Here is a 27,943-nt window from a genome sequence, read left to right on the forward strand (position 1 = left end):
TCATGTCTATTATACAGGTTATTCCTGGTTTTTGAAAGTACCCTATTTTGCATTCATGAAAGACCTACATTAGCCTCTGTTTTCACTAGCCAAAAAAACCAAAACCAAAACCAAAAACAAACAAACCTAGGTGGCTCAGTCGGTTGGGCGTCGGCCTTCAGCTCAGGTCATGATTCCAGGATCCTGGAATCAAGCCCTGCATGGGGCTCCGTGCTCCACAGGGAGCCTGCTTCTTCCTCTCTCCCTCTCTTTGCTGCTCCCCCTGTTTGTGCTCGTACTTTCTGTCAAATAAATCAATACAATCTTAAATATAAGAAAATAATGCTCAGTGTTTCAAAACGAGCCCTTATAGAGGCAGCACACATCCCACACAGCAAGAGGGACACCACCCAGCTCCTTCCCCTGGACCAACCCTCAGCATCTTAGCGCCAAGCCACCATAACTTTGAATCATGTCGGTGAACATCTGTGATTTATCTTGACTTATTTCATGTGTCTGTTAGCAAGATGTGTCCTAGGGCATCAGAAACGCTTAAGAGAGGTTATTTTGGGGGCCTCTAAAAATTTTCCATATAATTTCATGGTCATTGTTTCTTTGCCATTGCCTCTTGTTTGCCATTGCCATTTTAGGTTAAGAAAGGTTTTATAGGAGTGCTGTGATTTTGGGGAGCAGGGGACACTGTACATATCTATAGACCAAATATCGATGCCTATATATCTACACCGATGATATTTCCAAAACCACATCTTGAGAGATGTTAGTGTCCTACTAGATATTAATAAAAGTTCCATGGTCAAACATATTTGGGAAATGCTAAATAAAGCTAAGATAGGTTTTATGTCTGGCAGGAATTCTTAAAGCCTTGATAGGCTAATGGGTGCTGTTCACTGCTGTAGGATTTCCTAAACTTCTTTGCTCAATTTTTTTTTCTTAGAACGCCAGTTAATATCTTGAGGGGCACTAGTGTTTCTTGAGTCAGTTTGAAAATTGCTGGCGAGTAGGTAGTCGAGGCCCTGAGTAATGTGTCTGGCCTCCCAGCATGAATCTGCTACAAATGCACTAGTTCTGCCAAAAGGTCTTTCCATGTGTGATATTCTCACTGCAGATTGAAGACTGGGGTAAATCTGTGTTGGGCATGTAAGGCTGGTCTCCGGAGCACCATCTTTCTTGGTTACTGCCATTCATCCAGCAAACATTAGTACTTACCATGAGCCAGCTTCTGTTCCAGGGGTTGGAGATACCACACGAGTGATAGAGACAGACAAGGTTCTTGTTCTTGTGGAAAATATGTGCTCGTGTGTTCGTGTATGGAAGAGGACATATAATAGACACAGACGGTAATTTTAGCTAATGATAAGTGTCCTGAAGGAAAGAAATAGTGTGTTGTGTTAGAGAATAATGTGAAAGGGTTACTTTAGATAAAGTAGTCAGGGAAGGCTTCTCTAAGGACCTAAGAGAACCATCTAGACAGCCATGTGGTGAGTAGAAGGAGTATCTAGCAGACGGAAGGGAACATGCAAAGTCCCTGGGGTTGCCAAGAGCTTGTGTTTTAAGGCATGCCAGAAGGCCACTGTTTGGATTGCAGCGAATAAGAGCGAAAACAGAACAGGATAAGGCTGGAGAGGTAGGCAGGGGCCAGCTAATACCATGTCTTAATAGAGTGCATTAAGCAATTTGAATTTGATGCTAATGGCAGTGAGAAGAAGGAGTAAAATATCGGATTTCCATTTTAAAAAGATCACTTTGGGGGTCCCTGGGGGGCTCAGTTGGTTATGCATCTGACTCTTGATTTCAGCTCAGGGCATGATCTCAGGGTGGTGAGATTGAGCCCCACCTCGGGCTCTGAGCTGAGTGTGGAGCCTACTTCAGATTCTCTTTCTCCCTCTCCCTCTGCCCCTCCCCCCTTGCTCGTGTGCTCTTTCTATCTCTCTCTCTCTCTCTCTCCAAAAAATATATACATAAAAATAAATCAAAGATTGCTCTGGCCACAGTACTGACTACAAAGGGTCAAAAGTGTAAGCAGTGAGACCCAAATAAGACTCGATAGGTTGAACGTTGGATGTTGGGGAGAGGAGAGGGTGGCAAGGATGACATCCTGGTGCCTGTTTTGAACAGCCAGGTGGTGCCGTTTAATGAGATGGGGAAGAGTGGAAACCAAGAGCTTTCCTTCAGTCACATTAAGTTACAGCCCTCTGTGAGGCCTCCAGATGGAAATGTAAAATAGCCAGGTGGCTATGCACATAGGGACTCAGGGGAGAGAGATCTGAGCTGGAGGGATAAAATGGAGATTGTACTTAAAGCCGTGGGATCGGAGAAGGTCACCCAGGGAAGGAGTGAGTGGAGATGGAGAACAGAGCCAAGGACTGAGTCTTGGGACACACCAACCTTTGGAGACAGAAGAGCAGGAGGAGGAAACAACAGAACCTGAGGAACAGGCAGTGAGATGGTAGAAAAACTATGGAGAATGTGGTATCAGAGGTCAGAAGCTAAGTGACCTGGGGCACTGGTTAAGAAGGCATGGCCAGTAGGAACGTTTAGGCTCAGGCCTGAAGACTAATTAGAACTCCAGGAAAGGTGCATCTGGGTGGCTCAGTCGGTTAAGTGTCTCCCTTAGGCTCAGGACATGATCCCAGTGACACGGGATCAAGCCCCACCTCCGGCTCCCTGCTCAGCAGGGAGTCTGCTTTTGCCATTCCCTCCTGCTCCTGAGTGCTCTCTCTCTCTCAAATAAATAATCTTTTAAAAATTCCAGGAAACTATTTACCAATGTAATATAAATATCAAAGAATATGCAGGCCTTGTAACGAACAACAATTTGGATAAATTACAAAATTAATAAAAAGCAGTACCAAAATATAGATCAAAGGAGGATAAGAAAATATCAGGAACGTGCCATTTCTCCATGCTGGGAACATATTTATTTTGAACCACTGTCTCTTAAGCCATGAAATGGCTGGTTCATAAATAGATTTAGAACAATGTCCTATTGATGAGCCTATGCCAAAGTACCTTTCTTCTCACCATCCTGTTAAGAGCCCCCTGGTTAGAAAAGCCTTTGGCAAACCTCTGGATTTCAGACAACTAGCTGTTTCTTTTGAGAGCAGTATGAAGGTTCCCTTCTGCAGAAGCGACAATTCTCTTCTGCAACAAAATCTCCCTTCTGTGATTTTTTCCTTCTGAAACAGACGGGGCTCTGTGCTTCTCTCTGTAGAAAGTATCTGGAGTCCTTCCCCCTTTCCTCCTCTCTAATTCTTAGCTGGAAAAAAAAAAAGAGCCCATGAGCTGTCCCTTTCATGCTCTAGGACAGTGGTGTGGTGAGTCGGCTTCGGATTAATTCAATTCAACACCTCAAGCAGAATGTGTCAAACATCTTTTTTCCCCCATGGATCTGATTTTATTTTAATAATAGGATCAACACATGTTCTATACAAAGGTAATCATTAAATAATTATAAACAAATAATTTCATCACATACTTCCAGCCCATTTTGCATCTCCTTGCCAGATAGGAAACATTTACTTTCATACATTTACAGCGATAATTTGCATAAAACCACTGAACATGGGGATATTTTCAAAGCCGCTGCTTATGTGATATGATTAGCAAAATCCCCCCCCACCCCCCAATCCCCACCCACACACACTATTAGTCATTCCTTTGAGTTAATACATTGAAGGCCTTTGTTAAAATTAAAACATTATCTACTAATAAAGAGACAAATGGAGCTATTAACATTTTGCTCAAATTAGTTGACTGAAATCCTTAATTAGTAAGGTCTTTTGTGAAACGGACCCAGAAGCAGTTTTAAGTTTTGTTGAGGGAAAGGAAAGGTCCCGAATATGGGCTGGTATCTGGGGAGGGAAGGTGGGGTTCCAGCACTCTGCACGGGACTCTGCCCAGGGACGAGCTTGAAAGCACTGGAAACTCTGGTGGAGGATAGGGATGCCTGGATGGCTCATTGGTTGAGTGTCTGCCTTCGGCTCAGGTCATGATCCCAGAGTTCTAGGATGGAGTCTCCCTGCTCAATGGGGAGTCTGCTTCTGCCTCTGCCTGCCTCTCTCTCTCTCTCTCTGATAAATAAAATCTTTTTTAAAAACTCAGGTGGAGGAAAGACTGCTAAAAAGTGAAGGAGAGTGTGGTTTCTGAAGGATGGTAAAGACCTTTAAAAGCAAATGTCCTCTAAAGGACTGTGCTGCCAAGAGCTAGCAAGCTTGGCTCGGGTGTCCGTAACCAAAGTGGTCACTTTTTCATGTTTTAGAAAATTCTCCAGCTCTCTGCAGAGATCATATCCAGTGAGGTTAAAGAATTCTAAGGGATCAATTGACTTCTGATTCAACTTGGGTTTTTTTGAGACAACTTGAAACAATGTTTAACTACAAAAGAAATTCTCATTGCAGTATATTCAAACAGTTATAAAATATATAGACTCAAACCCAAAAAATCCTCTCAATACCCACCATAATTCTAGGCTCCCACTATTTTTTGATGTGCTCCCACATTTTTTTCTGTGCATTTACATAGGTCAGTGGTTGAACAACACAGAGGTTAGAGGTCCAAACCCCTGTGCACTTGAAAATCCATGTATGAATTCTGACTCCCTAAAAATGTAACCAATAGCCTACCATTGACCAGAAGTCTTACTGATAACACAAACAGTTGTTTAACATGTATTTTGTATGTTATATGCATTATATACCGTATTCTTTTTTTTTGTTCTACATTTTTATTAAGTTTTTCTTTTAATTCCAGTATAGTTAAAAAACAGTGTTATATTAGTTTCAGGTGTACAATAAAGCTGGATTTCTTAAAGAGTATTTATTTGAGAGATAAGAGCACTAGTGGAGGTGGGAGGAGCAGAGGGAAAGGGAAAGAATCTCAAGCAGACTCCCCACTGAGCACAGAGCCCGGTCATGGGGCTCGATCTCATGATGCTGAGATCATGACCCAAGCAGAAATCAAGAGCCTGACACTAAACCAACTGAGCCACCCAGGCACCCTGACAATATAGCTGTATTCTTAGAGTAAGCTAGAGAAAAGAAAATGTAATTAAGGAAATCATGAGGAAAATATGTTACAGTACTGCACTATAAAAAATATCTGTGCATAAGGGGACCCACGTGGTTGAAGGTCAACTGTATATTTGTTTTCTTACACAAATACAATGATCTCTACCTGTTCTGTATATGTCCTTGTTCTTTTAATTTAAAAAAGAAATTTCGTTATGGTAAAATAGACATCACATCAAATTTGCCATTCTAACCATTTTTGAGTGGCAATCAGTATATTCACAAGGTTACGTAAGTCCTACCACTATCTAGTTCTAGCACTTTGTCATCATTCCAAACAGAAACTCTGTAGCCACTGAACAGTTAACTCCTTATTCTCCCCTCCCTTCAGTCCCTGTTATCCTCTGTTCTATTTTCTGTCTCTATGCTCCTTGTTCTTTTAAAATTGTTTTTGAAAAGGTAATACAGGGACATTATAAAAAATGCAAGCAGTACAGAAGGGCGTATACGATGTTGAATACTTCCTCCTATGCTTGACCCTCAGGCAACCAATGTAATCAGCTTTTCACAGTTGTAGCAAACCATACACCACTTGCTGTTTTCATTTAACAACCCTTGAGAGAGATAGGTATAAGACACATATATAATTTGTCTTTATTCACTTCTCTGTTATGCTAAGATCAGTTTCCTTCTGACTCAGCTTTTGAAAAATTAGTTTTTTTCTTGTGGCAAAAAACCACATGACATAAAATTTACCCTCTCCACCGTTTCTTAGTGTACAGTGCAATACTGTCAGCCACGTGCACATTGTTGTGCAATGGATTCCCCGGAAATCTACCCCCACCCCGCCCCGCCACACATACACCCCAGTCCTACATGACGGAAACTCCACATCCATAGAACAACACCTCCCCACTGCACCCACCATTCGACTTTCTGTGTCTATGAGTTCTACTATTTTAGATACCTCCTATAAGTGGAATCATGCAGTATTTGTCCTCCTGTGACTGGCTTGTTTCACTCGGCATATGATCCTCGAGGTTCATCCATGTCCTAGAATATGCCAAGATTTCCTTCCTTTTCCAAGGCTGACATGTACATGCCTCGTTGTACTGGATGTATATGCCTCATTTTCTTTATACTTTAATCTGCTCCCAGGCATGTAGGTTGCTCTGACCTTGTGTCTCATGTTAGGAGTGCTGCAATGAAGGTGAGGGTGCAAATCTGTCTTTGAGATTTTGCTTTCAACTCTTTTGGCTATAGTTCCAGAAGAGGGATTGCTGGATCATATGGTAGGTCTATTTTTAATTTTTTGAGGAACTTCCATACTGTTTTCCGGAGCAGTTGTACCATTTCACACTCCCAGCAACAGTGTACAAGGGCTCCAGTTTCTCTAGATCCTCGCCAACACTTTTTCTTTCTGTTTGTTGGGTTGTTTTTAAAATAATAGCCATCCTAACTGGTGTGAGGTGATACCTCATTGTGGTTCTGATTGGCAATTTGCTGATGATTAGTGATATTTCACATCTTTTCAAATGCTTGGTCATTTGTCTATCTCCTTGGAAGAAATGTCTATTCAAGTCCTTTGCCTGTTTTTTGGTTGGGTAATTTGTTGTGTTATTGGGTTGTGAGAGCTCTTTATATATTTTGGATACTAACCTCTTATCAGACATATGGTTTGCCAACAGTCTCTCCCCATTTGCATCTTTTCATGGTTAATTTTTCTGCCATGCAGAAGTTTTTAAGTTTGATGTAGTCCTACTTGTCTATTTCTGCTTTCATTTGCCTGTGTTTTTGTGTGACTCATTAACTTTTATTTCTTTTAGGGTCAGACTTTCATCAGGATAGCCTGGTTGTGATTTTTGTCTTCGTTTCCACCTCAGTGCTCTCTAGCACATTGTTTAACAGGGGTGTTGGCTAATTACTATTGGTTCCCTGATGGGTTACTCCCAGAGCTACCTTAATTTTTTTGGACTCCTTCCCATACACAGTAATGGGAGGCTTATGTGTGTGTGTGGTGGTGAGGGGAGGTGTTTCCTTCATTTTCTCTCGTTTTCCCCCTTCATCTCCCCCCTTTATTCCATGTTAGGTGCGGAATCTCCTCGGGGGCATCGTCCTTCTTTCGTCTCCCATCCTCTTTGTGAGTGGAGTGGTGGTCTCTGAGCCAATGACAGGTCAGCTGACAGGCTGACTCCAGACCAATGAGGCTTCTGGGTTCCTGATGGACCAATTAGCTTATTAGGGACATCATACCTGGATAGCTGGCATCTGCCCCTTTGTCCTCTTTAAGCACCTTCTTGTTTTGCCTATCAAGGATTTGAATATGCAAACGAAACACTACTTTCTTGTGTTTCTTTTCTTTTTCTTTCTTTTTTTTTTTTTTTTTTTAAATTTTGGTGGCTTTAATCCTTCCCCACAACTTCTGCCCAAGGCCAATAAAGCACAGGCATTCTCCCTTTGTAAAAAGAAAGAGGGGTTGGGTTTCCTTCAATTGTCTGCCCTTTTCTGTCTCCTCCACTATTTTTGTTTTACTCTGTAGTTAACTTTGCATTAAAGAAGCTTCATCTGAGGACCAGTGCGGTGGACCCAGGCACTCTCTTCTCATTGCCAGTTGCAACGGCCTTTTCCTTGTTCTAGCCTGGTGGCTTGTGGGACCAGGGGGCTGGCGGGTGGGAGAAGAGTTTGGCCATAGTCTTCCTTCAGCATTTCACACACATTCTGCGCTCGCTCGATCTCTCTCTCTCTCTCTCTCTCTTTTGCGCGCACACACACGCCAGCTCGGGCCCCTTCGGCGTGTCTTCCTTCAAGATGACAGGGCGCTGGAGACAAGGCTGCTGGAATCAGCTGGTAGGTATAGTAGTAACCCGAACCCCACCCACCCGCTGCCTTTGCTTGCTCAGGTTTCTCCGGTCACTCCAGCCAAGGGAGAAAACATGTAAACGCGCCTCCGCGGGAGGGGCTGGGGGAGCTGGGAGCCGCGGGGGCGGCGGAAGGTGAGCCCGGGAAGGTGGCCGAGCGCCCCTGTTGCCGGAGACCCTTCCCAGTGGTCCCTCGGGGCGCCAGCTCCAGTCCTGTTTGCCCCCCACCCTCCTTTTCGTAGGGATCGCCTTTTTTTTTTTTTTTTTTTTTTTTTCCCCTCTGCGGCGGCGGAAATGACAGTGTGGTGCTGCCGCGGTGTCATGGTGCTGCCCCTGGACTAAAGGGCGAAAACTCTTTAAGTTTGGCTCGGGAGACCCAGCTGCGGTAGCGTCGCAGCTGCCGTGCTGTCCCTGGCGGGGCGCGCGGGCGGGCGGATCCCGGCTGCTGCGCGGCGGCGGCGGCGAAGGCGGGCGGCGGCCTAGAGCAGCAGCGGCGGCGGCGCGGCGGCCCCAGGAGCTGGCGCCGGAGCCCGAGCCAGCTCCCGGCGGAGGCAGGCGAGCGCCGGGCGTCCTCGGGCGCGCCGAGGAGATGGCTGGCACCCCAGAACGCTATGGGTAAAACGCGCCCCCTCGTCGCGGCCGCGGGAGCAGAGCGCCACTGCCCGCGTGAGGCACGGCCCGGGCTCCGGCTTCAGCTCTGGCCGCCTCTCAGGTGCCGCCGGGGCCCGGCGCGGGCCAAGGGCTCCGGGGCTCGGAGGGGCGGGGTGACGGGGCCCGCGAGGCTCCAGGTGGTGTCGGCGGCGGCGGCGGGGCGGGGGCCGCGGGGGCCATCCCCGGCCTGGCCCGGGCGCCGGTCGCTGCCCTCTTGGGACAGAGTTTGCACTCCGGGGTGCGGGGCGGGGGCGGCCCGAGGCCTCCCGAGCCCCGACCGGCCCGGCGCAGGGCAGTGGGGCCGCTCCCCCGGCGCCGGGGCGCGAGTCTGGGAAAGGGCACCACCGCCTTCCCACGCTCCGGCGGCCCGCAGCCTCCGCGGCCCGGGCGGTGCCCCTCCGCCGGCCCTCCGCCCCGCGGCGGCCGCTGCAGCAGCCCGGAGATGCTGTGGACACCCTGCCAGCGGGGAGGCCCGAAGAAACTTAATCCCTTTTCTGCCAGGGAAGCGATCCTCCAGTCTCAGTCTGGGTGGTTCCTTATTTCTGGCCTAGCTGTGAAAGCAGCCCGGTGGGGGAGAGGGAAAACTTACATATGTCCGGTGGACAGACTGCGACTGAACAGGGCAGAGGTGGGGTTTTTCCATTCCTGGCTCGAAAGAATTAAGTAAATAATGGCGGAGTGGATTTACAGAAACATTTTTAGCGACGATAAGCTTTAGGTTACTTAGTACTTTGTAGAGCGTTATTTCTTAGAGGCGTTGTTGTTGTTGTTGTTGTTGTTGTGTGTATGTGTGTGTGTTTTGGTTTCGCAGAGCAGGAAATTGGGATCCTGGTGTCCTTAGTTTCTTCACTTTCTCTCTTGCACACTCCCCTACCCGCCTTCGCGCTCAGCTTACTTGCCTTCTTCCTGAGTCGTCACACACCTACCTGCCCACCCAGATGGCCCACCAGAACCCATCTGTCCCCTGTATTGCCCCCCACCAACCTGTGCACTCTGCCTGCCGCCCAGCTCTGCAGCCTCTTGCTTCTCAACCCGTTTGCCTTTTTGACGATTTCTGAGTGTGGGGCTAGTGGATAGTGATGGTTGTGTGTCGGCGAGGAGGAGCCCTATACAGGAATATATGGAGACTGTGTAAATAGACAAGTAATGTGTGTGGGTTGATTCCTTGGGTTCTGGAGTTGGGCCATAAAGGACTGCCTTTAACCCTATTCTGTTCCCTCCCAGTACTCTAATCACTTCTCTGGCCATGTTCCAATAGAAGGGGAATGCGGAATAGGGAGCTTCCCTCCCCTCCTTCTGGCTTAACCCCAGCTGATTACCCCAACCCTCAGGTCCCCCTTTTCACCCCTTTCCACTCATACTAATTGCCCTAAGGGGGAGACAGTCTTGGCTATTTTTATATATTCCTGCCCAATCGATTAACTTAATACAGATATATAATGTGAATTAGATTTTTCCTGGTTGTTCCTCACAACTTGATTTATGTGGTTGAAATACAGGTCTAGGAGTCAGGACGATAAGAGAATTTATCCCAAATCTGATGTTACATTAGCTTTATGGCCTTAGGACATCCCTATGACCTTTCTTTCATAGTTGATGCACTTGTGTAAAAGGCATGATATTGTGTGCTGGGTATTGTGAGTCTTGGCTTGGTCCTTTGAAGATGAAAGGGTTCTATAAACCCTCAGCATTATGCTTTTCAAATAAAGTACTTCATTTACCTTTTATTGGGATAATAGATTGACTGGATGTAAGGAGGAACCCTAGTTTACTGGAAAACTTAACTTTCCATTATTAGCCCCCCCCCCCGGGAGCCAAATCTGTCACCATACTCAGGACTCCTTTTTTGTTGTCGTTGCTCCTAATGCCTGTACAACTGAATGAAAACATGCATAAAACTAGGCATGCAGAGTGATTATTTTAAGTTGAGACTCGGATCATATCTAATGTACTCTAACCTAACAGTCTGAGTCAGACTCATTTGAAAACATAACCTCACCCATTTTTAGGCTATATGGGGGCAGTTAGTTAATTTCTACTGAAAAGCAGCACAAATAATTTTAGGCATGGCAATATAAGCATGATTAGCATCTAGCAACGTGAGTCAACAATATTTATTAAGCACCTACAATGTGCAGAGTTCCCTGCTGTGTGGGCTGAGGCCCCAGTCTTGGCCTAGAATTTTGGCCCTCCTGCTTATTTGAGGCCTGCTTCCTTACTTGCAGCTCCAGGAGTAGGACAGGGAGGAGCAAGGCAGGGGGAGAGGCTAGGGACATGAAGGGGCGATTGTTTCCCTCCCTCTTTCATGACCACTAGACTTGTCATCTAGCATGTTCTACCTTGCAAGGTCACCCTTGGGAAGCACTGCAACAAATCAGGGTGACTGGGTTGCTTCATGAATATATCATCTGAACAGTGCAAATTGATTTAGATGAAATTGGTTTAGTTAATCCCTCCTCTAAGTGCAGGGCAACTTGCTCCAACTTGCAGATCCTAAAGCCACTGGAGTCTCATAATTGCATCCAAAAACTGCTCTACGTAGTGTGTCCGTCTCTTCCCTCATCCCTCCTCCCATAACCTGCTGACACCATGACAGTTGAGAAGAAAACCTCATTGGCTTGGTGAAGCAAACCTCATTGGCTTGGTGAAGAGGAAAGAATGTCCTCTTCGCATTCTGTCTCTTAGCACTCAGATTCTCTCTTTCCCAGCCAGGGTACAGAGCCCTAAACAGGATGTGAGGGCAGGGCTGAGGCACAGAATGTGTCTTGAATGGCCATTTCCAGAGGCACCTGCTTGGCCTCTTGCGAGTCTGTCATCCAGTCTTTATGGATCTTGGCAACTCCCTAGCTGTAAGGCTATGTGACTCCACTGCTAGAAGAGGCCAGGGGGTGCTCCATTTCCATTCAGCGTTTGTTTGTTTGTTTGGGTCTTTCTGTGCAAAGGGGAAAACGAGGCACTGTGTTTGTGAAAGGCCTCCTTACTTCAGCTGGCAATCTTGACTTAGAGCATTGCATCGTCAAAATAGGATGGGGAACGGGTCGATCCTGGATGTACGACAGTTCAGGAGAGTTGCCCGTTGTCCAATTTTTGATGACTGCAACACTGGTACCCAGGTGGCATTACTGTAATCTCTGTACTTCAGGTCTCTCAAAAGCCACTGGGTTCATCACCGCCCAGTATAGAGCAGAGACTAGAAAAGTGTTTCTCAGCTGGCACAATGGATCATGCTAACAAGTGAGAAGACTGGATGAGTGGTGCTGAGACGAGAAATTCCAGCTCCTGTTATCCTCCCTGTGCAGACTGCTTGCTGGTCCCCTTTTCATTTCCCCTCTCTCCCAAGGATCAATATGTTTTTCCATTTCCATGAATGAAAACTCTGCTCAAAGTCTTCTGTCGGCCCCATAGGTTGGTGGCTTTTCCCAGCGTTTCTCTTTTTCCATCTTTCCCTTCTCCATGACCATAGGCAGACATAATCTTTTCAATAGTCCATCTCCCAGCTCCTGCATTTCCCTTAGAAATCCCGTGAGCTGCTCAGGCTGCTAGATGGGTTACAGTGTGGGTGGTGGAGGGGTTTTGAGCAATGTTCCAACACCCCGCCACTCCCTTCTTCACGCAGGGTTCACCTGAGTGCACGCTAGGGTGTTGGTTCAGTCTAAGTGGGTTAGCGAAGTATCATTAGTAAGACGTGTCCTACCTGGGTTCTTGTCTCCCCGCAGAGCTCTGACTGGTTGACCTCGAGCTTTGTCTCAGCCTCTTTCCTGCAGGTGAGACTCTTCTGGTTGATGAACAGCGCCTCCAGTCTTTGGATCTTTTCTCTAACAGAGACCAAATGATCTGGTAACAAACTCATTATGTAAACTCAAATCCTCCTGAAACCAAAAATCGCAGGATTTACAATTCGCCCGGTTAGGAGCATGATGTCTGGCCTGGGAGACGATGCTAATGTAGGACGGTGACATGTGTGAATGTATACAGCCTAGAGATAGAAAAATGGTTTACGGTCCAGAATCCTCAATTGCTTTGTCTATAGCCCTTTGTTTGGTGTTGCTAGGCTCCATGTGATTCCCCAGAGAGCAGAAGCTTGATTTCAAATAGGCTTCTGTTCTCTGTCCCTTGTCTCTGACCTGAACTTGGGGTGCTCTCAGCCTAACATTCAACAGTATGTCCTACATACATATATTGCCAATTTTATTCTGTAGGAGTGGGGAGGGCTGCCCGTCCAGGTGTGTCCCTGAACATTTAAACATTTACAGACATTGCTCGGGGTAAGAGAGCTTGGGAAAAGCAGTCCTAGAACAGATGGAAAGCTGGACTGCTAGCATGAGGTAGATTAAGTTGGTTCTCCATTTGTTCAACGTTGTGACTGCTGGTGTGTTCTGCATGAAGATAAAGGTGTTATGAATTGTACTTATGACTCCTGTCAGTTTTCCTGGGTTATCTTGGCAAATACTCCTCTTGGTTCCTGAGATTAGTCTTTTGCCTTTGTAGCCAACATAGGACTTTCTGTTCTGCTATTGTGATATTCACTGTAATGTTTATGGTGACTCTATTATACAAAATGGCCAATGGTTGGCTTTAGGAGCTAATTATTGTAAGGAAAACACCGTTAAATCCACATGCTATAAAATATTAAGTAGGCTTTAATGATCTTTTGGACAGAAACTAGCACTGGTGCTCTCTGTCAGTCAGTCATCAACCTCCAGTTCTCAGCTCTACTTGTGCGTGATAAAAGCTGAAAAAAAGACAGACAGTTCTTCCCTTTGGGGAGACTCCAGTCTAACAGGGGAGACATATGAGCATAAGAAAGACCACAGACACATGGTCCTCCAGAAAACTTTCAGGGCAGTGTGACTCTTCTCCGTCATACAAACCGCATGTTTGGGAACAAATTTCCAAATGTTTGGGAACGAATTTCCAAACATTTGCTGCTTTCCTCAATAACTTGCTTTGTATCTGTCCGTCTGTGAGTGAATGATGAGAATGTCTCCCTATTTGTAAAGCAAGTTAATAATTTTATTTTATCTTCATGCGCTCCTCATAAGAGCCTGTGAGCTGGGGAAAGGCCAGTGTTTTTCAATCTACAGATAAGGAGGCTGTGGCCCAGTCACTTTAAATGTATTACCTAGGATCACTCAGCTAATTCAGCTTAGAGTCAGGCTATAACCAGGCCCTGTTTTGAGGATCCAGTGAGATAATGGCTTTGGAACCATTTTGAAACTATCACATGGTACACAAATGTAAGATGGCTATTATTAGTTATGCTTACTGACCACCTAGCCTCTTTTTTCCTGGGTTTCTGTTTTTAGTCCATGTCCTTTTAGGGTGAGAATTCTATGCATTTGTTGCCTTTTGTGATCCCAAATGCTCCTTCCCCGCACCCCCAGCTTCAGGGGGGTCCTTTCCTACTAAGAGCATTCCAGGGTTTGGTTGTCTTCCTTTTCAGTTCCAAAAGGTGTTCTCATTCGTTTGTACTCCCCCGCCCCACCCCTGTACTCCTCTCCCCCTCTTTTGTCCTCTAGGAACACCCATTATATGTTCCTTGAGGTACAACGGGCAAAACCAGCCACTGTCCTTCATCATCTGGGTGTAGCCACAGGAAAGTAAAGCGTTTTGTTCCTTTCACGATGATGCCCTTCACTGGTCAGCCTTTCTTGTCACACCAATAAATAAGATTTGTGTTTTGAGCAGCTAGTGTTCAATAAAGCCTCCGTGTCATTCCTATGTGGGGACAGAGAGCAAGAGCTCTGTAGTAATCGGATATCAGAACTGGAAAGCATCTTAAAGAGATTTAGTGGTGATTCTAGTTCAACTTGTATGACATTTACAGTTAGGGAAACATCAGATTAAGCTGGGACTCATTCTCTCATCCCCCAAGGCAGGGAGAGGGGTTTGTAGTGTTTTAAGGAAAAGCTCATGGGACATTCATGTTAATATCCTGAAGAATGTTTATTTTCCATTAATTTGTTTTTAAAACAAGTTCTGCAGCTCAGCTCAATTCTCATTCTACAGCCCAGAGGTCAGGCTTGGTTTCACACTCTCGGGTTTTTCTGTGAAGAAGAAGGGGATGTGTGTTTGTGGGGTGGGAGGGAACCATGGCTCCTTAGGGAGGTAGTGAGAGCCCAGGGCCACGCTCTGCAGACCTGGGAGATGAAAACTAGACTGAATCTAAACTGCTGAAATACAGGAGCATTTAATTATGTTCAAATAACATTTGAAATAATAGAATTCTGGCAAGTGCAGATCATAGCCTTTCTCGGTGATCGGAGTTGACGGCATGCTGGATTTGGAGGGCAATGGTGAAATCAATCTTTCATTTTGTAGGTGTAGAATGCATTATTTTTATCTTAACCACCTGCATGGAAGCTCCTCTTTTGTATTTCCACTCACTCACACAGCCTTCCGATAGCTTCTTATCGTTCTGTCTCATCAACCTCTGTTTTTTAGGGGTCTCCACCTGAAGGGGGTGCAAAGTGAAGATAAGGCAGGCAGAAACAGTTATAAAGTCCAGCAAGGGCAAATGCATAAACATACTAAATGATAAAGAAGGGAACAGATCAGTGTCTTCAGATGTGGGCATTTGTTTCTTAACATGGCAATTGGTCTGCCCTCCCAGGCATTTCATCAGTGCATTTTTGTGACAAACCATAGTGTTTTCTGGCAAAAGCTTCCTGATTACCTGTTATCGGGTGGCACTCTATCGGGTTCACATCGTGTCTTTATCTTTAGCACACTCTAATTTTGCAGAGATCAGTGATTCACAGACTTCTGGAAGTTGCGACACTTTGCCACTGTTTCATTTTTGTCATACTGCTTCCCTCTATCTCTCCTAAAAGTATTTAGTGATATAGGAGCCAGGCATTTTTTTTTAAGGAGTCTTGTGGTTTTTATTTTATTTCACTTTTAGAGATTTTATTTGTTTTAGAGAGAGAGAGAAAGCAATATCAAGGGAAGGGGCAGAGGGAGAGGGAGAGAGAGAGAGAATCCCAAGCAGACTCTGCACCGAGAGCGGAGCCCTACTAGGGGCTGGAGGCCAGGACCCTGAGATCATGACCCAAGCTGAAACCAAGAGTCAGATGCCCAACTGATTGAGCCACCCCAGGCAAGCTTTGTGGTTTTTAAATGAATACAAATTGGCAACTGAGAACTTTCTGACAACCATTGATCATTAGAGGTATTCTAGGGTGTTGGAAAATCTAGACAGGGACTCACTGACCTAGAAAAACAATAGAAAGAAAATCCAGTAAGGTTTAGAATGACTACATAGTTACATAGATGGCAGTATAGTATAGTGGTGAATTGTTTACACTCCAGGGTCAGACCTGGGTTTGAGTCTTTTAAAAAAAATTCAGATGTAATTCATGTATCATAATATTCACTGTTTTAAAGTGTACAATTTGGTGGATTTTAGTATATTCACAAAGCTGTGCAACAATCACACTGATTCCTGAACATTTTCTTTGTCATCCCCCAAAGAAACTCTGTACCCATTAGGAATCACCACCTTTCCCTCCCTCTCCCCAACCCTTGGCAACCACTAATCTACTTTATGTTCTTATGGTTTTGCCTATTCTGAGCATTTCATATTAAAAGAATCATACAACTTTTGGCCTTCTGTGACTGGCTCCTTCCATGTTGTGGTATGGATCAATACTTTATTAGTTTCTCTTGATGAATAATATTCCATTGGATGGATGTACCATATTTGTTTATCCATCAGTTGACAGACATTTGGGTTATTCCTACCCTTTGGCTATTATGAATGATGCTGCTATGAACATCTGTGTACAAGTTTTTGAGTGAGCACATCTTCAGTTCTTCTGGATCATAAGCTAACTCCACATTTAACCATCCGAGGAATTGCCAGATTATTTCCTAAGGCAAATGCACCATGTTACATTCCCACCAGCAGTGTCTGAGGGTTCCAGTTTTTCCAGATCCTCGCTGATATTTGCTATTTTTTAAAATTACAGTCATCCTAGTAGGTGTGAAGTAGTAATATAGCCATCCCAGTGAGTACGAAGTGGTGTTTCAGTGTGGTTTTGATTTGGCTTTCCTTAATGGCTAATGGTGTTGTGTATCTTTTCATATGCTTACTGATCCTTTATTTGTATATCATCTTTGGAGAAATGTCTCTTCAGATCCTTTGCCCATTTTTTGGGGGGGTCTTTTTTACTGTGGATTTTTAAGAGTTCTGTGTATTTCTAGATACTGGACCTGTATCATATCTGTGACTTGAAATTATTTTTTCCCATTCTGTAAGTAGTCTTTTCACTTTCTTGATGTCATTTGAAGCACAAAGTTTTAAATTTTGATGAAGTTCAGTTTATGTATTTTTTCTTTGGTTGCTTGTGCATTTAGTGCAATGTAAGAAACCCTTGCCTACAAGCACCTGGGTGGCTCAGTCATTAAGTCTGCCTTCGGTTTGGGTCATGATCCCAGTGTCCTGGGATCAAGACTTGCATCAGGTTCCCTGCTCAGCAGGAAGCCTGATTTTCCCTATCCCATTCCCCCTGTTTGTGTTCTTTTAAAAAGAAGGAAAAGAAACACTTGTCTAATCTAAGTTCACAAAGATTTACACCTATGTTCCCTTCCGAGATTTTGTAGTTTTTGCACTTTCACTTAAGTTGTTGATTTATTTTGAGACAATTTTTTGTATATGGTATGTGGGGGGGGGGTGTCTAACTTCATCACCTTTTTGTTTTTTGTGTGTGTAGATATGCAGTTGTAATACCATTTGTTGAAAAGATTGTTCTTTCCTCACTGAGTGGACTTGGAATCCTTGTCAAAACTTACTTGCCCGGGGCGCCTGGGTGGCTCAGTGGGTTAGGCCTCTGCATTCGGCTCGGATCATGATCTCGGGATCCTGGGATCGAGTTCCGCATCGGGTTCTCTGCTCAGCGGGGAGCCTGCTTCCCCCTCTCTCTCTGCCTGCCTCTCTGCCTGCTTGTGATCTCTCTGTCAAATGAATGAACGAAATCTTAAAAAAAAAAAAAAAAAACTTACTTGCCCATAAACATATGTGTATATCAGTTTATTTCTGGACTCTCAGTCTTATTCTGGGTTTGAATCTTAGTTCTGCTACTTGCAAATAAATGTGATCTGGGACAGGTTATTATTATTTGGGGGGGTAATTATACTACCTACCTTTTAGAGGGTCGTTGTGAAAATGAAATGAGATAATGCCTGTAAAGGATATTATTTAGGACCTGGCACAGAGTACATGTCAGATAAATTTGAAAGGGGAAAAGTGCTTCAATAATCAGGGAAGTAGCGTAAAAGGGAAATAGTTGAAAGGATGTTGAAATATTAGGAGTGGCCAGAACAAGGTGGCCTCATAAATGGGAGATGAGATGAACAGATGTTTGAAGAAGCTGAAAAAAAATATTCAGTTCCCCAGTCTCAGCTACCGCCATTGCTAGATGATGATGAAACAGAACAGAATAGAAATAGTATAGAAAAGTGACTTACCATGAGCAACAGATTGTAACCATCTTATATTATTCTTTATAGAGCTGAAATCAGTTAAGGTGGATTATTTCAGAGCACTGATGTTTGACTTTTTTCTGTCAAGGACTCTTCTGAGAACATTTTGAATGCTGTGGACAACCCTCTTCCCATGAGAATGCATATATGACAAACACACGACATTCTTCAGACAGTTCTAGGAGGTTCAGAAATCCGTGGTTAAAAGTCCTCTCTTGACCTTATTTGAGGCAATGCTGACCTATAGCAAACTTTGCCAAGCTTAATTTCATAGCGAGGTTCAAGTGTCCCACTTACTGCAGAACAGTATTTATGGTTTCAGGGAAACTTGGGAGAGCTTTTCCTCTTGTACGGAAGAATTTGTATGGCGCGCTCCTAAGATTTAGAAGAGTACCACAAATGCTCTAATTGTTTTTCTACAGGTTTCAGCACGTAAAGGTCTTTCAGCAATGCTCCTGACCATCTGTCATCTTTGAGGGAAGCCTTCCTCAGCTCTCCCAGGTAGCTCCCAACAAAGACATTGAAGAATGCAGACTTCTAGCTCTGGAAGAGAGAGTAAATAAATGCAGTGTGAGGTGGAGTTGGGCCTAGAAGAAAAAGATAGGATCCTGGAAGGGACTCGGAATGAGAGGAGGTTTCAGAGAAACTCAGGAGAACACAGAAAGACAAAAATAGAAGCAGAGACATGCTGTTTAGAAACCCACTTGCAAATAGTCAAGATGAACTTCAGTGAAGGAGGTGAGATGGTTGAAAGAAAGGTGTAGGGGAAAGAGCACAGGCACTGGCATCAGACTGACCCAGTGTGCTGGGTATGTATGTTCCTGGTTGATTTACTAGCAATCCTGAGCCCCAGTTTCCTAACTGTAATATGGGTATGGTAGTTCCTTCCTCACAGGCTTCCTGACAGAATTTATTGAAGTGATGTGTGTAAAGGGCTTAACAGTACTCAGAATACCGGAGGTGCTCAATAAATGCTAGGTCCCTTCTTCCGACTTCTACTTTAAGGGATCCTTCGTTTAATAATTACTGAATACCTATGTATGTCTGAGGCACCATGCTCAGAATAAAAATATGAAATAGTTGATGCCCTCAAGGAGCAGGGAGAGTTAGCTGGAGACACAGATCTGTAAAGGAAATAAAAGAGAATGTTCTGGAAGCCACCAATGGCTGTGGCGATAAACATGTCAATGCGCGAACTCCTAGGTTTGTAGGCATGGATGCTGATATTCACCTGGTAGGGAAGACTGGAAGAAGAGCAAGTGTTTGGGGTTTTTGTGGTGGGGATGGAGGGGTGGGTGGAGGGGTCACATAAATAGCAAGTCCATTTATGGACATGTTGAATTTGAGCAGTGGAGCTATCAAAGGGTATATTCCTGCCTGGAGCAAAAGTTGGAATCCATCAACTCCAGAGTCTCTTCCAATTTTAGGATTCTGTGATATATGCATATTGTAATTGTTTTACCTTTTCCTCTCTATAGGTGAGTGCTGATAGAGACTATAAGTCACATACGGCCAGCCAACAATTTAGAATCCCTTGTAAATCATAAACTTTTAGAAAAAAGACTCTTGGGGTGCCTGGGTGGCTCAGTGGGTTAAGCCGCTGCCTTTCGGCTCAGGTCATGATCTCAGGGTCCTGGGATCGAGTCCCGCATCGGGCTCTCTGCTCAGCGGGGAGCCTGCTTCCTCCTCTCTCTCTCTCTCTGCCTGCCTCTCTGCTTACTTGTTATCTGTCTCTATCAAATAAATAAATAAAATCTTAAAAAAAAAAGAATAAAAAAAGAAAAAAGACTCTACTTTTACAGCCTGCTTTCCTATAGATTTCCATTAGATAGCTAGTTAGTTTAGTGCACGCTTAAAGGTTTGATTTAGAAACAGCTTTTAAAGATGGATCTGTTATACTTAGTGGCAGAATCGAAATTTTAGGCCTTGGTGAAGGTCTCCAATGATAGTGAGCTGATGAACAAAAGTTATTCAAAAGCCAAAGACAGCTTTTTCTCTTTTCTATAAATAGGATTAACATTTTCTGTTGTTAAGACATATTTTTCCCCAGTTAGGTCTAGCTTAGAACATTTCTGTGTGTTGATTTTAATTAACGGAGGACCCCTGGCAGTATCTATTATGTTCAGCTCAGGAATGTCTGTGGAAGAAGAGAGAGATTGACCAAGAGATTAGTTTCATGTTAATTGGGTGACTTCTTTTACTCTCTGGTGGCACCTACCAAAGTGAAAGTTACCAGATCTGAAAATTTCTGGCCCCTCGCCTTGCTAATTTGTATCTGGGTGTTGGTTTGCATCTTGTTACGTTTTAGGATGTCTGAAAACACACATAGGGAGGTGCGCTTTGTAGCAGGCCTGTGCCCGCTCAGTGGGTGTGTACTAATAAAACCCAGCCAAAACCACAAGATAATGCATCTTCATTATTGATCCGCAGCTACTGATGAGTAAGTTGCAAAGTCACAGTCCCTTCTCATTGAGCTTGACGGGGTGCAAAGCTTGCTTGACATAAAATACAAAACGGTACTGGAAAATGGGGATGGAGAATTTCGCAAGGCCTCAGGCTCATCATAGTCCAGGACCAGAGATGTTATTTATGCCGTTATTGTGAGCTGGAAAGTAGTCTTAACCAGTCAACCAGGATTCAGAGGTGGCCACACAGTTCTATTTATTAGCACAGAAGCCTAAACTTGGGCATTTGTCGAAAGCAAGGCTTGAAGCAGGGGGCAAAAGGCTTTTTGATTAATTTCCAGCTGGCTTTCCTCTTGCTCCAGCATCGCTCGGGGAATCCAGCGCGCCGAGTCACCGCTGGTGAGCGTGGAACCAACGCTCTATCCACGTTTCCTTTGGAGACGCTTAGTGACTCCTGCTTTGTATTCCTTGCAGGTGAAAGCCCAGCCTCTGTGGTTCTTAATGCCCCAGCAGGATTATTTTCACTAAAGATGGAAACACTGGAGTCCGAATTGACCTGTCCAATCTGCCTGGAGTTGTTCGAGGACCCCCTGCTGCTCCCCTGTGCCCACAGCCTCTGCTTCAGCTGTGCCCACCGCATCCTGGTCTCGAGCTGCAGCTCTGGTGAATCCATTGAACCCATTACTGCTTTCCAGTGTCCTACGTGCAGGTATGTTATCTCGCTGAACCACCGGGGCCTGGATGGCCTCAAGAGGAATGTGACTTTGCAGAACATCATCGATCGCTTCCAGAAGGCTTCCGTCAGTGGGCCCAATTCCCCAAGTGAGAGCCGCCGGGAGAGGACTTATAGGCCCAGCACAGCCATGTCGAGTGAGCGAATTGCTTGCCAGTTCTGCGAGCAGGACCCGCCAAGGGATGCAGTGAAAACATGCATCACCTGTGAGGTCTCCTACTGTGACCGTTGCCTGCGGGCCACACACCCCAACAAGAAACCTTTCACCAGCCACCGCCTGGTGGAACCAGTGCCCGACACGCATCTCCGAGGGATCACCTGCTTGGACCATGAGAATGAGAAAGTGAACATGTATTGTGTGTCCGATGACCAATTGATTTGTGCCTTATGCAAACTGGTGGGACGTCACCGAGACCATCAGGTCGCGTCCCTGAATGACCGATTTGAGAAACTCAAGGTAAGGGATCTGGGAAATATCCCTTACACAGCTTGGTCTCTTTTATACGTAGCCGTACAGTTAGTGACTTCCCTAACAAAGCTAGGGCCACCTTGCCTAGGTGACAAGTCCATTAACTCCCAAGGTGCTCTCGTGAGGAATAGCCTACCCACTTGCAAGCTCTCACTGGAACCTGTTTTGTCAGTTGCATAAACCTGCTTTCATTCCTTCATCTCTGGCCAGTTCTGGTCTGGATGAGTTAAGCCCTTGGCCCTATGTGCCACTCCAGTAGCCCATCCAGGGAAACAAGTCCCTCTCTCCTCTGTCAGTGATACATGGCACACTACATATCTTTGTCATGATCTTTCCACCTCTTCTTTTAAGTATGTGAGTACCTGTGTAGGTGTACTATAATTAGCATATGTGCTGATATGCACAGCTATGGGGAGAGCAATGGGAAAGCTGGGCGTGTCTCTGTGGAGGTGTCTGAGTGTGTCTCTATGTAGGCGGGAGATTTGTGTGGAGGACAGTAGAGTCTGTGTTAGCCCGCTCAGTGCGCTAAAGAAACAAAGGCCTGGCATTGGCTGCCTGCTACTAATTGCCCTCAAGCCCTTAACTGGGGCTCATTCTAAGCCTGCCTTAAAAAGCAAAACAAAACAAAACAAAACCAAAAAAAAAAAAAAAAAAAAAACCAAACCCAGAGCAGAACAGCGGACCAAAAATTAAAAAAAGGAATTTTAGTTTACCAGAAGTCAGGAGGGATAATCCAATGTCTGAACTAAAACTTTAAACTGAAGGCAATAAATCTTGAATCCAGTATCCGATTTTGTGCCTGTGCTCGTTTTTGTGGGTTGCAGACTGAAGCCCTTGGTCGCAGTCCCTGCCTTGGAAGTTCCCAGTCTTTAATTTGTGTTCCGTGGACAGAGTTTTCCGAAGTTGTCATGCCGCATAGTATTTATGCACAAGACTAAGTGCCTATTTTATAAAACCCTATTGCCTCACTTTGATGTTAACACATGTCAGCTCCGGCAAATTGTTTTCTTCCCGTTGCCTGCCCGCTGTGTGGCTTAACTGCTCTTACGAAGGGAGCTATTTAGCAGAAATTCCAGGAAAAATAAATGTTTAAATGACTGACAAGATGACCACCCCCAAACAGGGCCTGGATATAGAAGCCAAGCTGGAAGGAAGACCCAGATAGACCCTTTTGCCATGTCCTGAACAAGTCCTGGTAACTTACCTAAAAGTTTCATGGTTGGCGATGGAAGCAATACTCTGAATAGGATATATTTTCCTTTCCTGTAACTTGTTGCAAGCAGTATTGAGAAGTAGTCACGCTGACAATGGTTTGTGCCACCTTCGATTTTTATTTATACCAAATATTTACAAATTTGTATGAAATTCAGCACTTTTCTGTGGATTTCACTCAAGGGTGATATTCTCATTCCCTTCCAAACTATAGCGAGGAATAAGCTCATTGATTTCAGTTCTTAGATGCCTAACACGCTAGGCCCTGCACTTGTTCTAGCTGAAGCCTCACACTGTAACGTGGTATGAACTAAGACCTGGCGAGGTTAAGTGATTCGGTCAGAGTCACAGAATTGGAATGGGAACTCGGCTTTTAGACCCCACGTTAAGTATCCTTTCTGCTGTGGCCTGCCGCCGTTTTGTTTTGGACCTAAGTTTTGCCCATGAAATGTGATTTGCAACTTAACTTTATGCTCTGGCAATTGCACATTTCATGGGTCACTGATAAACGATTATCAGCATCAAGGAAAGGACATACTGTAGAAACGTACAGCTTCGTAATGGCAAGAGGTGGGGGTGGGGCTGCAGGAAGGGGGGGATATGGAGAGGATGGAGCAGTTTCTGCCAAATATTTGCAGGTGTTGGAACTATAATAAGGCATTGGCCTTGAGAAACACTCCAAACAGAAAACTCTGTATCCATATGTACGATGGAGATAACAAAAGACTGGATAGAATAAGCCTGTATCTGCAGAACACCAGCTTTTTGAAAACATCCGAAAACACGAAAACACTGGATGATTGATTAGCTATTTGGCACCACACAGCCATAGCCCTAGTCTCCGGGGCTGGTTGGAGCACAAAAGTATTTTACCAAAAGATACTTTGGTCTGTAACTAATCAGTAATCTTTGGAGAAAGAAAGGCCAGATTTTTGAATTGTTCCCCTTTAATTTTTTTAGGAAACGTGCAGAAAATTCTGATTATAAATTAAGTGGAAACTTTTTTTTGGCTCATTTTTGGACCGAGAGTGGAAACATATGAATCATTCCCAACCGCGTGGTTTGTTATGTTGTCTGGAACATCTTGGACTTTGGGGCGGGAGAGAGTGTGTGTGAGTGTATGTGTGTGCGTGCGTGTGTGTGTTGGATGTGTGGGGAATCACTTTGGTGTAAAGGCTATGAGTTCTCCACATGAAGCAGAGAGGAGGTCTGACTTTTAGTGTCTCAGTATTCTTACTTCTTTGGGTTCATTTCAATAAGCATTTAGGATTATCCCCTTAACCTGCCAGATTCTTCCCCAGGGAGAAAGGGGAAAACGGATTGTCAGAAGCTATGGGGGAGATGGCCTGGGGCTTTTACTCCACTGGCCCTGAGAGAGCATGACAGTCCTACAGGAGAAGGGGAAGGAGGATACTACATATACTTACGGGTTTTACTTTCCGACCAGTGAGTGAAATGGTGTTTATTTGTTCTTTTCGGTTCTGGAGCTTCCCCGTTGACCTTGATAACTACCCTTTCTGTACTAACCTCCCTGAGTAGGATTAGTGGTTTCTAGTATTTATTTGTTCAATAAAGAATAAACACACTGGTATGTTATAAGATGAAAGGTCAGAATAACCAGAAGCCAGCCTATCTTCTTAACATGTGCTCAAACTGGATGACAGGGTTTGGGATACTTACTATGGTTTATTATCCCTATTTAGTTGTCCATTCTAACTACATGTCTTTCCGAAGGCCACTAGTGGTTCAATTAATTCTTCAATTCCAAAGAATAATTTTCTTCACAGTAGAAAGGCCTATCAGAGTCATTATTTCCTCTGTCCCTTCTCTTTCCATGAGCTAGTCCCAATATATATTCTTTTTTTAAAAAGATTTAATTTATTTATTTGACAGAAAGAGAGCACAAGTAGGTGGAGAGGAGGCGGGCGGGGGTGGGGTGGGGGGGGGGGAGGAAGCAGGCTCCCTGCCGAGCAGAAAGCCCAAGGCGAGGCGGGCTTGATCTCAGGACCCTGAGATCTGACCTGAGCCCAAAGCAGAGGCTTAACCCACTGAGCCACCCAGGCGCCCCGATCCCAATATATATTCTTAACTTGTGATATTTTGCTGCATTTCTATAAAAATGCTTCACATGTTAAAGAGTTTTCATCGGCCCACGAGTTTCTCTCCTTCAAAGAGATCGATACTGTTGCATTAATAAGTGTTGGCTTTATAAAAAGAGGTCACATTTCAATGGTCTGTATTGATGACAGAGCTCAACTCCACATTCTAAATCCTGTACGACTTGATTCGTGTGCTGCCCATCTGTCTTACCCTGCTACCACTCTCAGACATGCTACCTTCATCTGCCCAGACTAGCCTCCTAACCGTCTCCTGAACACACCACTCCTTCTTTTGGGTGACTCCTAACTTTGACCCGTGCTCTTTTCTTGACCCTCTTAGGAGTCCTACTCATTCTTTAGTCCCCAGCTAAAACCCCATAAGGTCCACTCTAAAACACCCCAACTATCCCATGAATTCTTTGAGGCCAGGCACAATGTCTTTTATTTCTTCAGTATCCTCCTTCGTGCCTTGCATACACAGTATATGCTCAAGGCATCCAAGTGAATGGAATCTTTATAACAGATCTGCGGGAAGTATACCACTGGCGTCTATCGCTTGCTTTAGCTCTCATCTTGTAACATATCAATCTGTCTTGCCATTGTGACTACTTCAGAGGTCTGGAAAAAAAATCTCCCATAGACTACTGATAATGTTAAAAAAAAACTGAGTGTTTGCAAATGTATGGCATGTCCTTATTTTAAGTGCCTATTCATTTGGATTGCTGGATTTTCCAACTGCCTAACCCTATGGTGACATCTGTATAAATCAGATGCGATTATTATAATTCTCTTTGAGAGTGATGTCTTCACATTTCCATGTCCATAGCCTGCCAAAAATATAGCTGATGAAAACCAGAGGGAATAGAGGAATTTCCTGAAAGGAATAAACAAGCACATTTTCTTTTTTTCATTACATTTCCACAAATTCATTACTACAAATAATTCTTAAATGCAGTTACATTTACATATCAGGGATCTTGTTGTTATAAAATATTACTTGGCACCAGAGTAAGCTTTTTGTTATGGGAAAGTAAGGTGTGCACGCGTGTGTGTGTGCACGTGCACACACACACACACACACACTCACCCCCCCATCCACACGGAAAGAGAGGCTGAGACAGAGAGAGCTAAAGATCGCTAGACAAAGAGAAGGGAGATATGAGACTTGGAGAATGTTCAAAGGAAAGTCACAACAAGAGTTAAAAGGTTGGAAAATATGATATTCTAGAATCTTATCAGAGTTGATTACTTGCCTTTCTTCCTACTCAGTCACTCTGTCATCCACCCACCCATTCTCACTCAGCCACCACCTTCTCCCAGTCATTTGTCTGCTCACCCACTCGACACCCACTTCTGTCTGCCAAGACAGATACCCTCTCAACTTATCTACCACTGGGCATTTGACTGTTTCAGAACCAGCATGACTATTAATATGAGAGAAAGAAAGAAAGCTCTTTATGAAAGCGTGGGTTGAGAGGAAGTATATTTGCATACATAGGTATGTGTCACCATATATGAGTGTGTGTATTTCTGCGTGGCTAAGCGGCTGAGAATGCCTCTGTTTGTTTGTCTATGTGTTTCACTGTGTGTGAGGAGGAGAGAGCGTCTGTGTTCATCTTCTGTGGGCGTATCTATAGAGAGGTTGGGTATGAGGATGCCATGAGCATAAGGCCGTGAGCATGGTCTTCCTAAGAAGGGTCATGGCCTCAGTATAATCTATCCTGAGACTAAGATCTCCCTAATAAATGAGCCATGTCATAAATTCTCATGATGAGAAGCTTCAGTGAAGCCAGGCTGGGTTACTATAGGTGAGGGAGCAGAAAAAGTTACTTCTCCATTTCACCCGCTTAGGTATTGAACCACAGTAGCAAAATATCATATAAACAAAGTGTTTGGGTCCAGATTGGCACTCTCTATGATATGGTGGTGGACACATAAGTATGGGGTTGAGGGTAATTAATATCTGGCATGCAGTTTCTAAACTAGCTAAACTAGCCTTCAGCTCATGATCATAGGATCACTCTTGCTTCTGGATCTGGCTTCTCTGTGCTCTTTCTACAACGTGCTCCCCACTACTTTAATATGTATCAAATCTCTACTCATTTTGTGGGGGTGGGAGGTAAAATGCTTTTTATTCCATCTCTGCTCGAACTGTGTGCTAAGACTTATCTGAACTCCTGGTTTTTTTTTTTTCCATCGAATAATTATATGGAGTCTCTGGCTGTGTTCTCACATAGTATTAATGTGTCAGAAGATGTTTTCTATTTTTTTTTTTAAATTGGTTTGAAAGCAGGCTTAGCAAGTGGATACTCCTATTATCTGTGCTGCCATCTCTCTGTTTTTGTCGTTTCTCTTGTTCCAAGTCTTCTCCTCACCACCATCTGCAAGGAGCTAATAGTTGTCAGTCCGAGCACAATTTACAAAATGTTGACTTAGAGATTGCTTCCTAGGTGGATGAAAATCCTGTCTATTCTTATTGGGAAAAGGAACATATTCCAGAAGTATAATATAGGTGAGGAAAGATGAAGGAAAGAAGAATTACTAAGCCCAAAGAAGCAAAGTTGAAAGGGGGGAAATGTGATAATGACACGCAAGTTCTCGAATGGTTGATGTAATGAGGTAATGTCTTGTTCTTTATCTCCCCTGAAGACAGGACAGATAGTAGCTTAAACTGTAGCACCAGGGATCAAGGCCAAGGAGTCATTCATTCATTTAACAAACAATTCATGAGCACTCACTTTGTTTACTGAACACTGGTCAAGTCATAGCGGTAGGAGCTGGGGACACAGGAAATCAGGCACAGTCACTGCCCTGCAGAGTTTTGAACTTGGTAAGAGAGACAGATAAGTATATCAAACATTCCAAAGCAGTATGGTAAGTGCCATGACAGAGGTGTGTGCAGGACGGTAGGAAGTGCAAAGGGACTCAGGGAAAGGGAGTCATGGAGCTCAAAGCAGGGAATCATGAATGAGTTTGTTAGAGAGAAGGGTCAAACTGGAGACTGTGAAGAACGATGGACGGGACTTG

The 27,943-nt window shown here is 44.5% G+C and overlaps 1 protein-coding gene across 4 annotated transcripts in view; it reads left to right on the top strand.

Annotated features, from left to right (window-relative positions):
• Positions 1-7,564: 7,564 nt before the first annotated feature.
• MID2 (midline 2) overlaps positions 7,565-27,943 on the top strand; it is a 99,200-nt gene continuing 78,821 nt past the window's right edge. Inside the window, exons 1-2 of one of the 4 annotated variants that reach the window (XM_059156596.1) lie at positions 7,565-7,853; positions 20,878-21,593. In XM_059156596.1, coding sequence (XP_059012579.1) covers positions 20,934-21,593 — 660 coding nt within the window. In that variant the 5' untranslated portion in view covers positions 7,565-7,853; positions 20,878-20,933. The other 3 variants (XM_059156597.1, XM_059156594.1, XM_059156595.1) reach the window with 3 other exon arrangements.

Source organism: Mustela lutreola, chromosome X, assembly GCF_030435805.1.
Source record: "Mustela lutreola isolate mMusLut2 chromosome X, mMusLut2.pri, whole genome shotgun sequence".
Classification (NCBI taxonomy): Eukaryota; Metazoa; Chordata; class Mammalia; order Carnivora; family Mustelidae; genus Mustela; species Mustela lutreola.